This window comes from Solanum dulcamara, chromosome 11 (assembly GCF_947179165.1).
Source record: "Solanum dulcamara chromosome 11, daSolDulc1.2, whole genome shotgun sequence".
NCBI classification, from domain to species: Eukaryota; Viridiplantae; Streptophyta; class Magnoliopsida; order Solanales; family Solanaceae; genus Solanum; species Solanum dulcamara.
Window position 1 is genome coordinate 61,656,591 of NC_077247.1, and position 18,146 is coordinate 61,674,736.

At 33.6% G+C, this 18,146-nt stretch overlaps 3 protein-coding genes across 5 annotated transcripts; 1 reads left to right on the forward strand and 2 right to left on the reverse strand.

Moving 5' to 3' along the window:
- The first annotated feature begins 2,154 nt into the window (after positions 1-2,154).
- On the forward strand, positions 2,155-7,657 carry LOC129872363 (uncharacterized). 3 transcript variants are annotated; one of them, XM_055947349.1, is made up of 9 exons: positions 2,155-2,365; positions 3,639-4,021; positions 4,289-4,322; positions 4,520-4,741; positions 5,037-5,126; positions 6,592-6,657; positions 6,748-6,839; positions 6,927-6,974; positions 7,215-7,657. In XM_055947349.1, the coding sequence occupies exons 2-9, from the start codon at positions 3,681-3,683 to the stop codon at positions 7,315-7,317; spliced, it is 996 nt and encodes a 331-aa protein (XP_055803324.1). In that variant the 5' UTR covers positions 2,155-2,365; positions 3,639-3,680; the 3' UTR covers positions 7,318-7,657. The 3 variants fall into 3 exon arrangements, with proteins under 3 accessions (XP_055803324.1, XP_055803323.1, XP_055803325.1); XM_055947348.1 differs by having other exon boundaries at positions 2,156-2,365; positions 3,650-4,021; XM_055947350.1 differs by lacking the exon at positions 2,155-2,365 and adding an exon at positions 2,417-2,711 and having other exon boundaries at positions 3,650-4,021.
- Positions 7,658-8,246: 589 nt separating this feature from the next.
- Positions 8,247-9,721, reverse strand: LOC129872364 (glutaredoxin). The gene is made up of 4 exons (XM_055947352.1): positions 9,561-9,721; positions 9,376-9,464; positions 8,615-8,713; positions 8,247-8,488 (listed from the first exon to the last, which is right to left on the reverse strand). Exons 1-4 carry the CDS (start codon positions 9,614-9,616, stop codon positions 8,406-8,408), a joined length of 327 nt encoding a protein of 108 aa, XP_055803327.1. The 5' UTR covers positions 9,617-9,721; the 3' UTR covers positions 8,247-8,405.
- Positions 9,722-11,035: 1,314 nt separating this feature from the next.
- LOC129873800 (isocitrate dehydrogenase [NADP]) lies at positions 11,036-16,878 on the reverse strand. Its single transcript, XM_055948985.1, has 15 exons — positions 16,503-16,878; positions 16,383-16,426; positions 16,152-16,261; positions 15,799-15,836; positions 15,216-15,293; positions 14,627-14,680; positions 14,446-14,547; positions 14,251-14,339; positions 14,045-14,148; positions 13,837-13,905; positions 13,630-13,745; positions 13,456-13,490; positions 13,232-13,374; positions 12,069-12,191; positions 11,036-11,612 (listed from the first exon to the last, which is right to left on the reverse strand). The coding sequence occupies exons 1-15, from the start codon at positions 16,753-16,755 to the stop codon at positions 11,519-11,521; spliced, it is 1,452 nt and encodes a 483-aa protein (XP_055804960.1). The 5' UTR covers positions 16,756-16,878; the 3' UTR covers positions 11,036-11,518.
- Positions 16,879-18,146: the final 1,268 nt, after the last annotated feature.

The window sequence follows — 18,146 nt, forward strand, 5'->3', positions numbered from 1 at the left end:
TTATTAAAATACTGACAAATATGCAAACTAGTATTAGTATAAACTAAATATTTAGAAGTTGAAACTTTGACTATTCTATTTTGATTGAAATGCATTTTAAATGTAATTGATTAACAAAAAGAGTTGTTTATACTTTCTTTCGAATATGTATTTTTATGTGTGCGAATGATACAAGTAAGACCTTTTTTTGAATTGTCAAAGTCATAATACTCTATTATACGCGTATATATTAGTTGAAATTGAACAAATTATGGTTACCATTTTACTCAAAATATCAAACTGTATCGAATTAAATTAATATGATAATAGTATAATAATTTTAAAAATCGAATATCAAAATTAATCTATCAAAATTTCAAATATCGTACAGTACCGTTCCATGCAAATCCTAGTTCCACCTGCTCACTCCTAAGCCATTATCATGATGTTCTGCTAATTTACATATAATTCTTTATGAGATATATTTTATTCTTTTACTTATTTACTAAACATTTGAAAATAAGTAAGATTTTTTTTTAAATATATTTAAAAAATATATAGTTTAAAATAATGACGTGATCACACTAAATTTAAATGTTCAATAAAATTAATTTTTTCATCATTATTTAATAATAAATTTAAACAATACGATAGAATTCAATTTAAATAACAATCAAAATAAATATTATATTTAAACTAATAATAAACAACCATACAAACAAGGTGTAAGAGTAAATCATATAACAAGAGAAGTGTATTTGGATTACAAAATACAAGGAGAAGGTATTTGGATAAGACACTTACTTTATTTTATTTGTTTTTCTTATTTTTTTTAATTAATTTTTTAATTGTAATTTTACTCGTGACATAATTAAATAAAAGATTAAAGGATGTTTGGTATATATTATATACATCTTTAGTTTTAGATTATAAAATTTTAAAATTATTTTTATTAAAATATAAAAATTATATACAGTAATATCATTTTTAATAATACCGGGTATATTTCGCCGTTTCCCGAATCGAAAGAGAGCATTGATGAGTCCAAGATTCGTCATTGATGAGTCAAACGTGAATTTCTCTTTTCCATTTTGGCCGTGTTTGAAAATATTTTTTAACAAAATTAAATTTTACTTTTTGTTTTTAATATGTAAATAAATTTAAAATATTTATATATAATTTTGACAAACTATGTACATCGATGGTCGTGAGATGAAAGGCTATGGAATTGGACGTAAAGATGAGGTAAATTGGGGAGGACATAATTGTGAAATGTCACTATTTTCTTATTTAAAAAATTAATTTTGTATGTTTAGACAAAAAAATTTAATCAACTAAACATAAAGAATTGTAATTATTTCGACCGGACCCAACACGTCCTTCAATGATTGCCAGATGTATTCATTTCAAAATACATATATTAATAAACGTGTCGAATTATGACAAAAAGTTCCAACTAAGAACCTAGAAATATAGTGTTATTGTAGTGGATCAACTACATCTGTTCTGTGAAAAAAATAATATTATTATACTATTAATATATATATTTAAATATAAAATTATAGTCAAAGGAATTATTGCTAATACTGGAGTTGATCTAGAGCGTGAATCATATTTTTGTTGATCGACCTATATGGCTCGATTCGGTGGGATTCTGCTCGATCAAAATTATACATGTCAATTATATCTAATTGTTATTCTCTCCGTTTGAGATACTTTATAAGTTATATCACTTATTGAAAATAATTAGTAGTGCTTAATAATAATTATCAAAATAAATATAACAATAACATATACAGTAAAATTTCGTTAAGTAGAGTTTGTGGATGATAGAATGTATATGGACTTTGTCATTATCTCGAGGAGGTAAAGAAGTTATTTTCAAAAAATCATCGGCTCAAATGCCTCAAACCTAAGTAAATAATAATAAACAATAAAGATAAATAAATTCTCTTTTTTGTTTGATTTTTTATTTCGTATTTGATATCTTTATTGAAGTTCGACTAAATTTAAATTTATATTATAAAAATAAAAGCTCTCAAATTTAAAAATTATATTAAAGATGAAAGAGTAATTATCAATTATCGCTATTCCCATGGACGGAGAAATTCTATATATTAATTTCGTTGTGATAGCAACTTGTGTGTTGCTAATGAAACAACAGTTTTGTGACATATGCCACGATAAAATTTCAAGAGTACAAACTTCACACACTTCCTTATTCATTTTTTCCTCCTTTTATCCATTCCATTTTCATAAAAGGCAGCAAAAAATAGAAAAAGAAGTAAAATCCATTCCACCGGCTATTTGCACGCCTCATGTGATTTGCATATTTCCTCTCTCTCTCTATTTCTCTCTCCGACATAGACGCCGTGCGATCTGGCCGGTGAGTGCCTTATCACTCTTCGTTTTCATCGCCGCGAGTTTTGACTGTAACTTCCAGAAAAACGAAAGTTTTTCATTTTTGTGATTAATGAAAGTGTAATTTGAATGCCTGCATTTGTTTTGTGTGTTAGGTTTGTTAAATGTTCTGATTTGGATATATGTTCGTGCCGCAAAAGATCATACTAGTAATAAACAATTGATAATTTGGTCCTGTTCTTACTGGAAAGTATCGATGCTTTTTTTAAAAAAATTTGCATTGATTGATGGAATGTAGTCATCTATAGGGCTATAGCCAATAATTGACGATATACGAAGTAGCAGTAGAATGAAGGATTCGGGATCACGAGGTGACTTTATTCATAATTTATATATGTCTACTGTAACGAGGTAACTTTATTGATAAGGTGAAATCATATATTGTAATGATCAGTGTATAGCAGAGCTACTACCCTTAACTGCTAATTTCTCCATGTGTTTCGACTTGATATGGTACATGATTTGTACAACAGAATTAAATTTATCAATGCTAAATGATCTGCTCTGTGTGTTACTACGTTAGTCAGAGGCAGAGGTGAAACTAGTATTTCTAAAACACGGGTGCACCACTAAAAGAGAAAGAAGGAAAAAGTGTAATTAGTGGGAATTGATTCCTAGGATGTAGGAGCATCAACTCTGTTCCTGTGGGCTTTTGAGGTCCTATAGGTAAAGAGCTCAACTTTCAACCAAGTGCACTATTTAATGTTCTTGCATCATGAGTGCCAACAGATGATCTATACCAATTTTAGAAAATATATACATAAAAGATCTAGTTTTACAGAAAGACCGCCTGTTCACGAGCCCCGTCATTTTGCCAATAAATTCGCTAGTGACTGTAGTGCGTTAGATTTATAACAGAATTTAAGTTGCAAATGCAACAGTGTTATGAAATTATTACCTGTAATGTCCCCTCAGAGTTATATCTACTAGCTAACAGAAATCTACATGATCTTGCCTGAGATTTAAGTCGTTTTGTAAATTGAACATTGAGATTGCCACATTTGAAAGTCTGCAGTCTTTCTGAATTCAAAAGTACAGAATAATTTTTGTCAAAAAGGAAACTAGGGATTCAAATATTTCTGCTATTTTGAATGAAGATAGGTAACAGCGCACATTCTCTACTACTCGTTGACGTCCTGATTGGGATATACCATTAAGATCATTGTAAAACTACGTAAAACCTTTTAACAATATAACACTATGATTTAGGTGTTGCTGTGATATTAATAAATATTTAGCTAATATGCAGCAAAAGCTTGATACCACGAGTCTCCAGCAGGATGCAGCTCCATACAACTGCTGATACTACTGATCTGAGTTATTGGTTGAACTGGAGGTTCTTGCTTTGTGCAATATGGGTCTTGACACCAACAGTTATAGCAGTGATCATTCTATGGAAGTATGAACGATCAGTTAATGTCATTCCAGAATCTGATAGAAGGGAGGATTGCCAAAAACGGTCTTGGCTTTTGTGTTTTGACAAAGCTTGGAGACCATGTGTGAAAAGAATAAACCCAATTTGTTTGGCGGCTTTCCGAGTTTTTGCACTTGCTTTACTCACACTGGTGATTGTCTCTGATTTTATTACTCATGGAGGTGACATTTTTTACTATTATACTCAGTAAGTATTCCTGTTTACAATGCTTGTAAGTAGGTAGCACTATATAGGTTCAATTTTCAGGACTAGGACTGTATGTGATCGTGTTCTTTTTCTTAATATAAGTAAGGTCGACAGTGTTTGTTTTTGTTTGAAGGTATTCTATTCTATTATGACTTGCAACTTTTGTATCTTATATGCACAGTATATATAAGCTTTATTGCTTCACCTGGGGAAAGAAATACACTATGTGTTATAAAATGGAGTGCTCACAATGTTTGGTTTCTGCAGGTTGACATTTGCTTTGACCACCATCTATTTCTGGGTATGTATGTTAATTACAGTTTACTTCCTTGAATTTGTATCATTTACTAACTTTATTAGTACATACTCGATGTTTTTGACCTGTTTTATATATGTGCATGTGATTGCATGATACAGAGATATCCTTTACTTTGGCTTGCATTATGCTACTAAGGAAATATATTTTCCCTAACATCATGCTTTTGTAACTATCTGTAGATTGGATCAGGACTTTCCATCTATGGTTGTTACCAGTATAACAAAACAAACAGCAGTGTCAGCAAAATGCAGATGGATGTGGAGCAAGGGTTACTCGAGTCCCTTACATGCACAGACTACACGAATGGCGTCAAGTTAGTGAACAATATGGATTACAAGGGAATGCTTCTTGTTCCTGAAATTGCTGGACGATGTGGCTACCTCTTCCAGATTCTTTTCCAGGTACGCGTTCTTCTTAGGGGACCCAAACCAGATTTCTAATAGGTAGAAAGTAGAAACTGCTGTAGATTTATTCTACCTGCTTATGCATGTTCTTTTGTAATTTTGAGAACATCCTCCCGCTGGTTAATGCTTGTGAAATATCATCCCTCTACCTTTAGTCATTAACATATATAGTTTTCCTAAAGAGAATCTCTGCACTTACTGTTACAAAGTACTTTGTTAGAAGTTAAGTTCCTGGAAGTTTCATGTAGATTGTGTAATTCAAATCATTTCTTTTCCCGTCTTTTCTCTACAGATGGCTGCTGGAGCAGTGATGCTCACTGACTCTGTTTACTGGTTTGTGATCTTCCCATTTCTTACGCTCAAAAACTACGAATTTAACATTGTAAGTATCTAATATTTAAAGGATATCTCTGGTTCCGTTCTTTGTTTCTCTTGGGTGCTTAATATCAGCTGCTAAAATTCTAAAACTTGATTTGAGATATTTGGCTATATTTTAGACACATAGCCATGATTTTGCAGTAACAGCCTCCTATATGTCCAACTTTTGTTAAAGAAGCACTCGTACAATTTTTCCGTTCACGGACCACCTTTATCGTTCTAATATGGCTGCTTATGCCAGTGAGCGAACTATTAAGGTGTTTGCTTTCTGGTCATGAATGTTTTAGAAACTTGTTTGGATGACTGAATTGGTCTTTATGATACAGTCCTTTCTAAACTTCCAAGAGAAAAGATGAAGAAATTCAACATGAAAGCTGCTCCTTTCTCTCTGACCCTCTTCATTTTGATGTTGCTTTCGTTGTTCTTGTTAGTTTCGTTGGGTCAGAAGGAGACGGTTCTTATCCAGTCTTTGAGCCAACTTTTAAGGTGTTTGCTTTCTGGTCATGAATGTTTTAGAAACTTGTTTGGATGACTGAATTGGTCTTTATGATACAGTCCTTTCTAAATTTCCAAGAGAAAAGATGAAGCAATTCAACATGCAAAGCTGCTCCTGTCATTGTTCTTGCTAGTTTCGTTGGGTCAGAAGGAGACGGTTCTTATCCAGTCTTCTCTGGTCTACTATTTCTGGAGCACATAGACCTAAATGGTTTTCTTTTATCTGATTTTCCCTGTCGGGTCTTGGATACTGAATCTTATTCACTCCTTTACATGGATTAAGAGCTGAGCAACACAGAAAATAATGATTTGCTTATTCATCATGTACATCATGCTGTCTTCACTTTGTTTCCTAGGGGCAGTAACCACTTCTAAGATGTTATTGCATTATTTTCTGGGGTAGTCTTCATGGAGCTTGTTGATAAATATATTATCCAGGCATACAAGGATACATGACGGCTTTTTAATCTACTTGCTGCAAATTCTTCTCTCCCATTGGTGTCACGGGGATCCCCCTCTCACCATATTCTTAAACACATTTCCTCCTCCTAGTATAATTGGTGGAATTAAGGTTTAGGACGTTATATCTTCAAACCTCATGAGTTATAAGTGATGAGCTCCTTCTTCTCTATCTTCCCCATATTGTTATTGGTACCTTAGGTCTTTTATTTGAAAAGATGCTGCAACTAAGTTAATTTTCTTGCATATTATATCAATTGTAATAGTTTCAACATATTAGTAGTTGTCGAAAAATTAGTTTGATAGGAAAACCATCACTTCTTGGTTTGAATTTGAACTCTTTTCAATTTAAATCCTTGAACATCATTGAATTTGCATTAGCAAATTCAGAAAAGTATGTCAAATATTTGGTTTCTTCCCAAATATGAAGTGAGTCATATCATTCTAATTCTGTTAGTTTCTCTCGGATCTTTTGCCCCTTTATGAAGTTAAACAATATTTCTCTTTCATTCCAGTTCACTGTTGTTACGCATTCACTAAATGCTGTCCTGCTCCTTGGTGATGCAGCTCTGAATTCCTTGGTAAATGCTAGTGTTATTTTACTTCTTCCCTGTTCTTTTGAATATATCATTTAGGATATTTTTTATTAAAATATCAAGTTGTTCTTCCAGTGGTTCCCTTTGTTCCGGATTTCTTACTTTATCATATGGACTGGTGTTTATGTCATCTTCCAGTGGATTGTTCATGCCTTTGAATCAATGTGGTAAGATTCATCTCAGTTTGTTTATGATTTAATGAATACATCTTATTCCTCTAAGTGGGTTTCCCCTTTGTTTTTTGTTTCTTTCAGGTGGCCGTATCCCTTTCTTGACTTATCATTAAAATATGCTCCTGTGTGGTATGTGTTCTTTTAGGATATATTCTTTATAATGGTACGCATATATGATAAAAGTACCAATCCTTCGTGCAAACAAAATTGTCACATTTGGTTTCTTAGGCTTAATAATAGTTCTCGTTTTCCTTTGAAAACTCAAGTGCCGAAAGCTGTCTTTTGTTCTTGCTGGTCTGTAATCTTTGACATACAGGCAAAACTTATTTCTTGCATAACTAAATTGTTTCTCTGTTGATTTTGGGGCAGGTATTTATTGGTGGCTTTACTGCATATTCCATGCTACGGGATATTTGCGTTACTTGTTAGACTTAAACAGTATGTTTTATGGCGATGGTCCCCCCAATCATAGCAGTGTCTATGAAATTATCATCTCAAGTTGGTCACTTTTGAAGCCAAGTTGTCTCATGTTCCTCAAATGGTGTTGTTTGAGAGTGATGGGCAGATTTCCTGCAGAACGTCAGCCAAGTGGGTATTGATTCAATCAAGAATTAAATCAGTAGCTATCTTGTGAAGTACGAAGGAAACATTCCTTTATCTGCAGCTTGTCTTCCACCGTCATGCGTGGAAGACAAGCAGTAGTCATATTTTCCGGACACCAACTAATTTCAAAATTGTATACCAACTCATTGTCTCAGAAATTTGATTGGATTTATATACACAGGATGATGCTTCAGTTTTTTCTTTTCAAACAGATGCCTACATTATCTATTGCATAATAAATTACCATAAATCACTATTTATCTTAATCCCACACCCCCATTTTTCTTCAAGGCCTCCCCAGCCTATTCAGCTTGGCCTTGGACATGGAAACTTGGGCCTCGTCTCATTTGACTGGGGATTAGGCCATGACAAATTGACCGAAGTGAAATTATAACCTATGGCTTCACATAGGCTATTCTTGGGCCACCTACCCCTAGTTGCTATGATTAGTTTGCTCGAGTTTTGGTGGGCAACAAGATCAAATTTTCTGTAATCGATCATTCAGTGCCTTGAGTGTTTCAATAATTTAATCTGTTTTTCTCTAGGTTCATTTGGTGGCTTAATTTTTGGTTTAACTTGGAAGTTGTCTTTAAAAACACTCTCTGATGGATAGTTGAGGGGATGATAAAACATCCTCTTCGCTGCCATAATTAGCAAGAAAATCACCAATGCTTCGGCATCCTTTTGCGCAATGGCTGGAAATGCCTTGGGCGTCATTGTTAGCAGCGATCAGTAGCATGCAAATTAGATGTTAACTGTTGACACAGAACATCCATAACAAAAAAGAATAAACCAGGCTTCAAGGGAAATTTTCTTATGCACTATTACTCGTTCAACTTTCTTTGAAGCATCAAACATCATTCACATAACCACTCAACTACAGAAAACATCAATTACTTTATTTATGGGAGATAAGTTCCCGAGATTGATTCATTAAACAACCGATTATCTTATCCTCTAAGCTGTAGCAGTTTTAGCAAGTGCTCCAGCCTCAGTTAGCAGAGGAACAAGCTTCCCATCCCTGTGCAAGGCAGTTGTGGCTGCAAATAAAGAAAATTAACTTCAGAATAAATTCATAACGATCAATTCCGAAGTACGTCTTATTATGATTGTTATGTCTTTAACAACAGGAGAAGAAACAAAGAGGGAAAATGGGATGTTCATACCGTCACAGCCACCAATGTGCTTCCCGCCGATGAAGACGTTTGGCACAGTTCGCTGACCAGTCCACTCAGCCAATGCTGCCTGGATCTCACTTCCATCCTCTACATAATCAATACAAACATCAGATTCAACAGACGAAATAAAAAAAAGAAAACTTCACCAATTGACTAAAGTATTCATACGTTTTTAAGAATAAATTCACTTTATGCTGAAGAATATAAGAGGTTAGAAACTATAGACAAGAAACAAATATATGTTGAGAAAAGTTATCCATCAGAGGAAATACAACTAAACTGATCACTAAAGGAGCCAGTTGTTTCAATTACATTACTCCAATTAAACCAACTCGATTTCCCCAATTGCCTTGCTTAACTAGCCAAATGTAGAACAAATCAATGATAGATTTACATAACTATAGGATTATGCAACAAATTTCGCTGCAAACAATAAGATGTTACTTCTCTCAGATAGTTAAAACATGAAATCCAACTTAACAGTAACTCATCTTATTGTGACATTACGGCTCAAATCGGAGCTTCATAACTGCTACTATCCCTTAAAACACAACACAAAAATACAATTGAAACTGCATTCTCTTGTCCAGTCAAGACAATACTAAGTTCAATTTACAAAAAAATTACTCCTGTTAGAACGAAGGCGAATAGATCGTGTTATCATTTGTTCAAACAAACAAAAGGAAACTGTACTGTCTTAATTAAGATCAAAACAACTGTAATTGTTAATCATAAACAAGAGGCCTTACTTTCAGAATCTAACTCAACAGCCTTGAAAGATGAACCAAGCTTAGACAACAAATCCTTGACGCTAACGCAGAAGGGACAGTACGTCTTGCTGCGAATTCAATTGACGATCATTTCAGATCAAACAAACAAACACTAATAACACTTCTTCACATTTAACAAAATGCAGAAATAGAGAGGTAATTACCTGAAGACCACAACTGGATTGCCAGAAACGATTTCCTTAGCCTTGGCAAGTGACATCTTCAATCGATTTGTTTTTTCAAAACCCTAGATTAGCCAGGAATGTTCCTAGTTTATTTATTTTGTTAACAATGCCTTCAAAAAACTCAATTTATAGAAGCTGACGACGACGGGTAATATCTTATCGCAAAAGAAACAAGTGCAAGAAAGACGAATATATCCCCAATGTAATGGGCCCACGAGATTTTATTAGACCGTGACCGGTCCATTAAAGACGACTCCAGGTAATGGATGGACCCGGCATCAGTTTCGTCAACTCGTTCCCACACACACAAATGTAAAAAATTACTCCCTTCGTCTCAATTAACGTAACATCAAGTTTAAAAAACAAAAAAATAATTTTCAGATTTGTAATTAAATAATTATATGATTCTAAAATATTTTTTTAAGAATAAAAAGAAAAAATTAAATTATGAAAAAATGACATTTTATTTAACATATTAAAGAAATAATAGTGACACATAAAGAAGTATTTAACAAATATATGCAATTTAATTGTCTTCAATATTTATGTAATCAATTAAGCTTTATTTTAATGAAATAGTTTACAAGAGATGAATAACCAGTACGTTCCAAAATTTAAGTCTCAAAATGGTGGTCAGTAGTCATAGTCGGTTGCTATAGTATACTGTATAAATTTTCCTCATTCCAAAAGAATAATTACGAGAGTGGTGATATTTTAATTTATTTGTTTGCTGTATAAAATGGACAGAAAGAATGTGCCGATCAGAGGCGGATGTACACGTAATTACGGGTTTAATGAATCTCACTATTTTCTTTTAAACTTTGTGTATGTATTAATAAATTTAATAAATATTTAATTATAAAAATAGTTATTATTATGCATCAACTTTAAAAAACAACATAAACTTCAAATGTTAATTTGTCTTTGTTCTCTGTCTTTGCATCGAGTTGGACGACAATCAGAGGCGAATGTAGTATACCAACCTCGAATTTATCTAAATCTAATATTCTCTACATAAAACATAAATTCACATTTAAATTTTCACGAAAATAATAAAAAATATTATAATAGATATTACTCATAAATTCAAAGTTCTAATAAGTTCGATGCCAAATTTAAAGATTTAATGGGTTCAATGCCAAATTTCCTATTCACAAAAATAGCAACACATAGTAGATATTAATCATAAAATGTGGGTTTTTTATGCCAAATTTTAGGAAAAATACTTTGAAAATGAACTTATCCCATGCACGCAACATAGCCTTTCAACTTCAAACTCGGTAAAAGCTTTCATTTCTTACGTTTGTCAACTTAAATTCATATCGAAGTTTTGAACGTGAGCACTCATGCAATGGTAAGGACCCGCAGCTTTCGGAGGGGCCACCAATCGCCTAAATTACCATAGCAGATCCTCTCTTTCTCAATGGATAGAACTTTAATTTGTAACAAAGAAGTAACAGTAACAAAAGCCCAATTGCAAGAGTGGAGCTTTACCAAACTGAGCTATTTGCCTCCAGTCAAGTGGAGAATACATTGAAGTAATCATATGGTTCTTTCTATTCAAAAGAATTATTCCTCCTTGTTGACACTTGACTGATTTTTGCAATGGTAACCAAGTGTGTTTCAGGAACACCAGCACAATGACATAATGCTGACAGGTGACTCGAAAAATGGATTTTTATGAAGGATCCTAATTCCACACGAGACAATATACACAACCCTTTGAGTGGTAGTAGAAATGGACCATGCGCGTACCTGTTATCTCCTATCTGAATGACTAAACAAACTAGAGTAAAGATGTCAATGGGCAGTGTATAGAATTATGTTCACTGTGAAGGGTATTGTTAACGATGCAAAAAAGTCTGATGATTTGCTGCTCATGATCTTCTTCAGCTCATACATGTTCTCACTTCCCACTACACAAAATCCAGGATAACTTAAATAGGTGCCGAGGCATGAAGCTTCTCTTGAAGTTTCTGTGCTACAGCATCAATAAATTCTTCAGTGTTCAAGTAGAATTCTCTTGAAACCCTGCACAAGTATAATTACTCAAAAACTGAGTTTCACTAAAATTGAGAGAGAAGTCACAGACTATTCATGTTAACGCCTCTTCATTTGATTTATCTTGCTAACTGAATCAAGTCTTAGTGTCAAACATTTTTCATAAAAAAATAATTTATCAGTAAGAAGGTGAAAACTTCTTTGTAGAATTGTTCAAGGTGACTTTGGCTATAGGATTTATTGTTCACTTTTATCTTTTAATAACCGTGGTGTCCGGGACAGCTTTAGTGCACCTCAAAATAATTGGTATTTTGAGTACCAAATACCAAAAGGAGAAGGACTCTGTCCCTACCCAGGAGTGGGGTAAGGGTTTACGTTCAGTTAGAGGAGATATCAGAAATTCCAAGTGTGGAGTAAAGAACAAGAGCTGGACTATATAATATATATGCTGTACAGATGACACTGAAACAGGAAACCATCACTTACTTGGGTCCATGAGCTAATATAGCTAAATCCTTAGTCATTTTCCCAGACTCTATTGTCCCAATGCAAGAAGATTCCAGGGTGTGAACAAATTCCAATAACTTTTGATTCCCATCAAGCTGGGCCCTGCAAAAGAATAGTGTGTATTTTTTAGGCATTAAGAGACAGATCGACTGAAATCAGGATATTATAAAAATTGACAAGGACATACAATTGAGTGGTGCATCTAAAGCTGAGAAGCTAAGAAACAGCACAGATCCCCAAAGATCTCATTTGGAGCAACTAAGAACTTCCTAAGGAATTAAAAGGTGAAAAACACCTTTAGCTTTCTGCCAAATTAGATAATGTCCACTTCCCTTAAAGTAAAATAAAAAGGAAAAGAAATAGAACACCAGTGTTGTGTTTGCTTTTGGAGTGCCCCAAAAAGTTCACCATAACAAAAGGCCTTTTCATTCCTCAACTTCCCTCAAAAACATCTGAAATACTTCTTGGCTCTTGCTCAAGGGAGAGCAGAAATAAATTTTAATTTCCTTTATTTGTGGAAAGAAGTAACTATGACCCACTATATGGGACACAGAGAGTGACACAAAATTTGTACAGAATCCATTTTTGCATCCACTACTCTTCCTTTTTTTCCATTCTAATTATAGGGGCAACATGAAATCAAGCAGGCCATAAGTTCATTATTCGACCTACTCTTGGTAATAGTCATAGTGCCAAGTCAGAAAATTGATTCACGTGATAAGGCAAGCAAAAATGTTATAGCTTAGGTAGACAGGCAACCTCACCCAATCCCAAGAAATTAAGGAAAGAAGAGGAAAGCCTATCGAGTGAGTGTAGAGAGAGAGAGAGAGAGAGAGAGAGAGAAGGGGAAGAGGGATCAAGTGGTGTATAATATTGCAACATGTCCCAAGTAAGTATAAAAAATAAGGCAGCCCGATGCACTAAACTCCTAATATGCGCAAGGTCCAGGGAAGGGACGGACCACAAGGGTCTCTCGTGTACAGCCTTGCCCTGCGTTTCTGCAAGAGGCTCTTTTCACAACTCGAACCCAGACCTCCTGATCACATGGCAGTAACTTTACCAGTCATACCATGTATAAATGAACAAAAAGTTACCCCAATCAGTAAAAGCAACAAATGGATTAGAGAATAGTAGAAACTCACCTATGTCCAAGTCCCTTTGTCCATGCAAAAATAGAAGCAACACTATTTGTACTAGTTTCTTGACCCTTTTGATGCAGCCGAAAATGTCTTGTTACTGTGCCGTGAGCTGCTTCGGCTTCTAATGTCTTGCCATCAGAAGATAACTGCAGAGTAGATACATTATGTTATACAGAGGACCAATGGATGTGCTATGCTATAAATAAAGCTAAACGGGAGATACCGACCAATACAGAAGTCATGAGGCCTAGAGAACCAAATCCTACAAAACAAAGACAGACTTATTACACTCGAAGTAGTTGATATAGTAACTGTATCATCACGCCAAATTAAAGCCTTCAACTAAGACATGAATTTCAAAAGAACAGAATGAAGTAACAGAGTACAAGTATGAGAATCACCTTGAGCGAGCAGATCACTCTGGACATCTCCATCATAGTTCTTGCATGCCCAAACATATCCACCCTCGCTTTTTAATGCATAAGCTACCATGTCATCTATCAGTCTATGCTCATACCTATATGCCAGGGACAACTTTTGACCAATAATGCAACCATTTTCCAGAAATAAACTACAAAAAGTGCTCATTAATCTCATAAAAAGCCAACCATATAGAGTGTTCCTCAAACTGTTGCTTCCACTTCTCTTCGTATACCTCTTGAAAAATGTCCTTAAACCTGGCACAATCAATTTGATAGTGAATAATTCAGCTAAACTCTTAAAAAATATTTTTTTGAAGACTCAAGGTAGCATCCCCAGGGAAATTTTCTGAGGGCTGGAAGAGAAATGATTTGATCAACATTAATTGAAGGATACCTTCCATCGTATTTCTTTAAAATTGTGTTTTTTGTACTCAAGTAAAGAGGCCATTTCTTTGAAAATGCAATTGACATTGATGATTCAGCAAACGTTCGAATTGACTAGCAAAATTCACCACAGAAAAAGAATAAGTATACAAGAGAGAGGAAAAGGCTTGAAAGTGAAATAGCATAATCATTTATCCAAGCATAAAGAAGAAGAACCTGGTCAACATTGTACATGGCAAGTGCAATACCCGGACCTTTAAAATCATAAACATCCAACTCCGTAGGGGCTTCCCCATTTGCTGGCACTGGAAAGAAAAAATTAACAAAGAAGTTTAAGTATTAGCATGAGTATGCTCTGTATGTGTACGTTTGCTTCATAAAATAAATACAGACAGAAATCAATTAGCTCACCAAAAACCATTTTGAGCTTTCCGGGCCCATTAATAATTGCATCTGTGGCACAATACTGATCACCAAAAGCATGCCTACCAATACAAATGGGTTTCTTCCAACCTGCAGATCTCAGAAGTTAGGTACTGAAGAGACTAATGATATTGGACTTATACCACAAAGTAGATCAAGAAGATGTTACCAGGAACAATCCTGGGAATGTTCGTGCACAGTATAGGCTCTCGGAAAACAGTACCTGAAGGCAGAAACTGTCGTCATTCTAGCCATTTAGGAAAATGAATTTAGAAAGTATTGCATCTATTTATTTATTTATTGATATTTTTAATTTTTTTACAAGTCGAATGCTCGAATGAACCAGCTACTTCTGATATAACAAATAAGAAACAGGGTATAATGAAGGTATAACTTTTTTTCCAATTATTCCTTGATATGGTCCATTTAACAAAGGATCATACATTTTAGGCACGTGTTCTTTTTTAGTATCATATAATGACCAGATCATTAAACCCATAGCACAAGTCCAATATATTGTAGAGCTGGCACTCCCACCAACTATGATATCTTATGATTCAATCAATAGCCACTTGTATCTACCACCTTTAATATTTCATGAGATTAACATAAAAGCATCTACAAATAAGGAAAGTTTCCTTGCTGCATGAATAAGATGTTGAGTAAGAGCCAAACACTGTCATATTATGATAGATGCACATCATGCACATGAATAGTCCTTGCCATTGAGATACAAACAAATTGAGTTGCATGCACACCTTTTAAAATGTTTCTGATTGTGCCATTGGGACTTCTCCACATAGACTTCAGCCCAAATTCCTTGACTCTGGTCTCATCTGAAACATCAACAGTAGGTGAAATAGAAAGTGTCAAACTGCAATTTGCCGACTTCCACATAACTTTGCTAGCATTTGGCCATAGATTTTGGAAGTAGATGAAAATTTATCTTCAAATATCTGTTTGGCAATGCATTTTGACCAAGAAAATATGATCTTCAAATATTTTCAAGTTTCCAAAAACTAATCTTTTGGGGTTTTTGGGACTTCCACTCACAAAACTTCAAAAAAATTCCAAGTAAAATGCACGTCCAAACACAACTTCAAAAACTCAAATTTCAAGTTTCAACTTCATGATCTATGGTCAAACGGGAGCTTCATGTACTCTGAAAAATCCAAACTCTCATGGCTAAAATATGAGAGAGCCATAAGTGATTTGGAAACTACCATTTAAATGAAACACTTGGACTAAAGCATGAACCATGATTATTTAAATATCTTGCAGAAATTTCCTCTCCTTTAAACTTTCTCAAAAGCTTTTCAAAAACCGGAAAAGACAACTGACCAGGTGTTATAGTAGCGCATTTCACAGCAACATTGTACCTGCACAATAAAGGAGTATAAGCCAAATCAATTTTGGAACTAGAATGTTTTGAGCAATCAACGGCTATTTAACTACAACTAGATTTGGTGTGAAATACAGAAGCATTTGCACAACAACAAGTAAAAAAAAAAAAAGCAAAAGAAAACAACACAACACAAAGATAGCTAACTTCTCAAACTAATACATTAATCTACTTCAACTGATGGTTTTAATAAACTATAAGTTGGCATCAATTCTGAAGGAGAAAAAAACAACATTTAATCACCTAAAGCAGTGAATTTCTCAGTGCGAATCATTTAGATAATTGAACTTACTTCAGAGTTGCCTCAGCACTTTCAACCGTAACTTGGTCGTCAGTGGCATCACGGTTCAATATACCTAAATCGTAATACTTCGTATCCAACTCTAGATAAGGATATATTAGCTGCCACCAGATGATACAAGAATATACAAAAGATAAAACCTTAGAAACGGAATAAGAAAAATTGGCAAAACAATATTAAAAGATACTATATTCAAAACTCAAAAGCTAACAATAACTATACCTTGTCTTTGATCATTTTCCATATAACCCTCGTCATTTCATCACCTATATAAAAAAAAAAGTTAGAGTGAATGAATAATTACAGATGTGCTTTTACTCATCTCAACGGCAGCAAATTTACCGTCCATTTCGACGATGGGATTTTGAACGGGGATTTTGGTAGTGGGACCAGAGGAGGAAGCGAAGCACCGAATGGAGGCATTGGAGATTCGCGTGGTGAGAGATACTCTGCTATTGAAGAACTGCCGATTGGAATTGACTTGAAAATAGAGTTTTTTACAAGCTACGGATGATGCTGAAGCCGATGAAGATGAGATAAAAGAAGAAACGCCGGCCATGGAGGAACACCGGAGTCTGAGTCGGACGCCGAGCATAACACTTCTGTTGGCTTCAATCAGTAGACAATTTCTGCTGCCGTGAGAAAACTCAGTTGTGTTTGTCCGCCGTGCGCGATTTGGGCCTCGACGCTTCTTTTCTTGTTTTCTTTATTTATCTTTGCTTTGGACTCGTTTGGAATTTCCACTTATCATAAAGACTAAAAAGCACCACGAAGGCATCTTCTTTTCTTTGATTAGAGGGAATGATTTGTGAAAAATGGTGTATTATTATAGTAAATTTGAATATTTTTATCATTGTTAAATCATTTTGTATTTGGTTTTGTTATATATTTTTTTATGATCATGGAATCTGAATTAATTTTCGATTAATTTAAGCAATATGCATAAATAACTTTGTCCATCAAGATTAGAATAAATGAGAAGAATCACCTCAAATTTCTGCACCTACTTTTATCTCCGATGAAATTTGAACTTGATCACTTAAGACTTTCAACTACTTCATCAGTCAATAGTCTACACTCTTACATGTAAGTATTTAATTTTATATTATGTCGAGCTTCAATGTAAAATTATATTGTAGTATTGTACCATACCATCATACTATGCCATCTATAACTTTTATATATAAGAGAGAGATGCGATAGCGTGACTACACAAAATTAGTTAGTTTAATAAAGAAAGGATCGATGCTTCATGTTAATGAATTTGGAATTGATTTTAAAGTCTTCAATATTAGGATTTTTAATATAATTAAATATGAAAAGATTTAAGACGAAAAATTTTAATCAAATTTTAAAGTACTAACTATAAGAGTAAGATTTTAATAACCACGATTTTAATTAATTTCAAAGTCCTAAATATTAAAATAATAATTAAATAATAATTATTAAAGGAAAACAATAAATGACAATTTTATATATTATATAGTATTTTAATAAAGAATAAAAAATTCAATCAACATTTCTAAGAACCTTCATATTTTTAATAAATGTCAATAGTTTAAAGAATTGAAAACGAAAAAAATAAATAATTGATGAACCACATTGATGAAAACTTTAAGCTTTTTAAAGTAATTAGAGAGTTGATATCCGACCACTAAATAAGAAAATAATGCGTAAATAAACAACAAATAACTCGTAACATACATATTATTAGTTTAACTCAAAATCTTTAAGGAAAAAGTTTAACATCTAATATAACTCTTAACATGTGTAGTATTAGTATTCACACTATCCTTCAAATAAGAAAATAAATTATATTCACCTAATGATTTTATCTATTATATAGTTTTTTTAAAAAATTTTTGCCTATTATTTTGAAGTTTTTGGATTTTTTTGTTGACCAAGTCTATTTTATTTAAAGCGCTATTTTTTAATGAAAGTAAAAAGTTTAAACAACATTATTAATTTTTTTTATATTTTTAATAT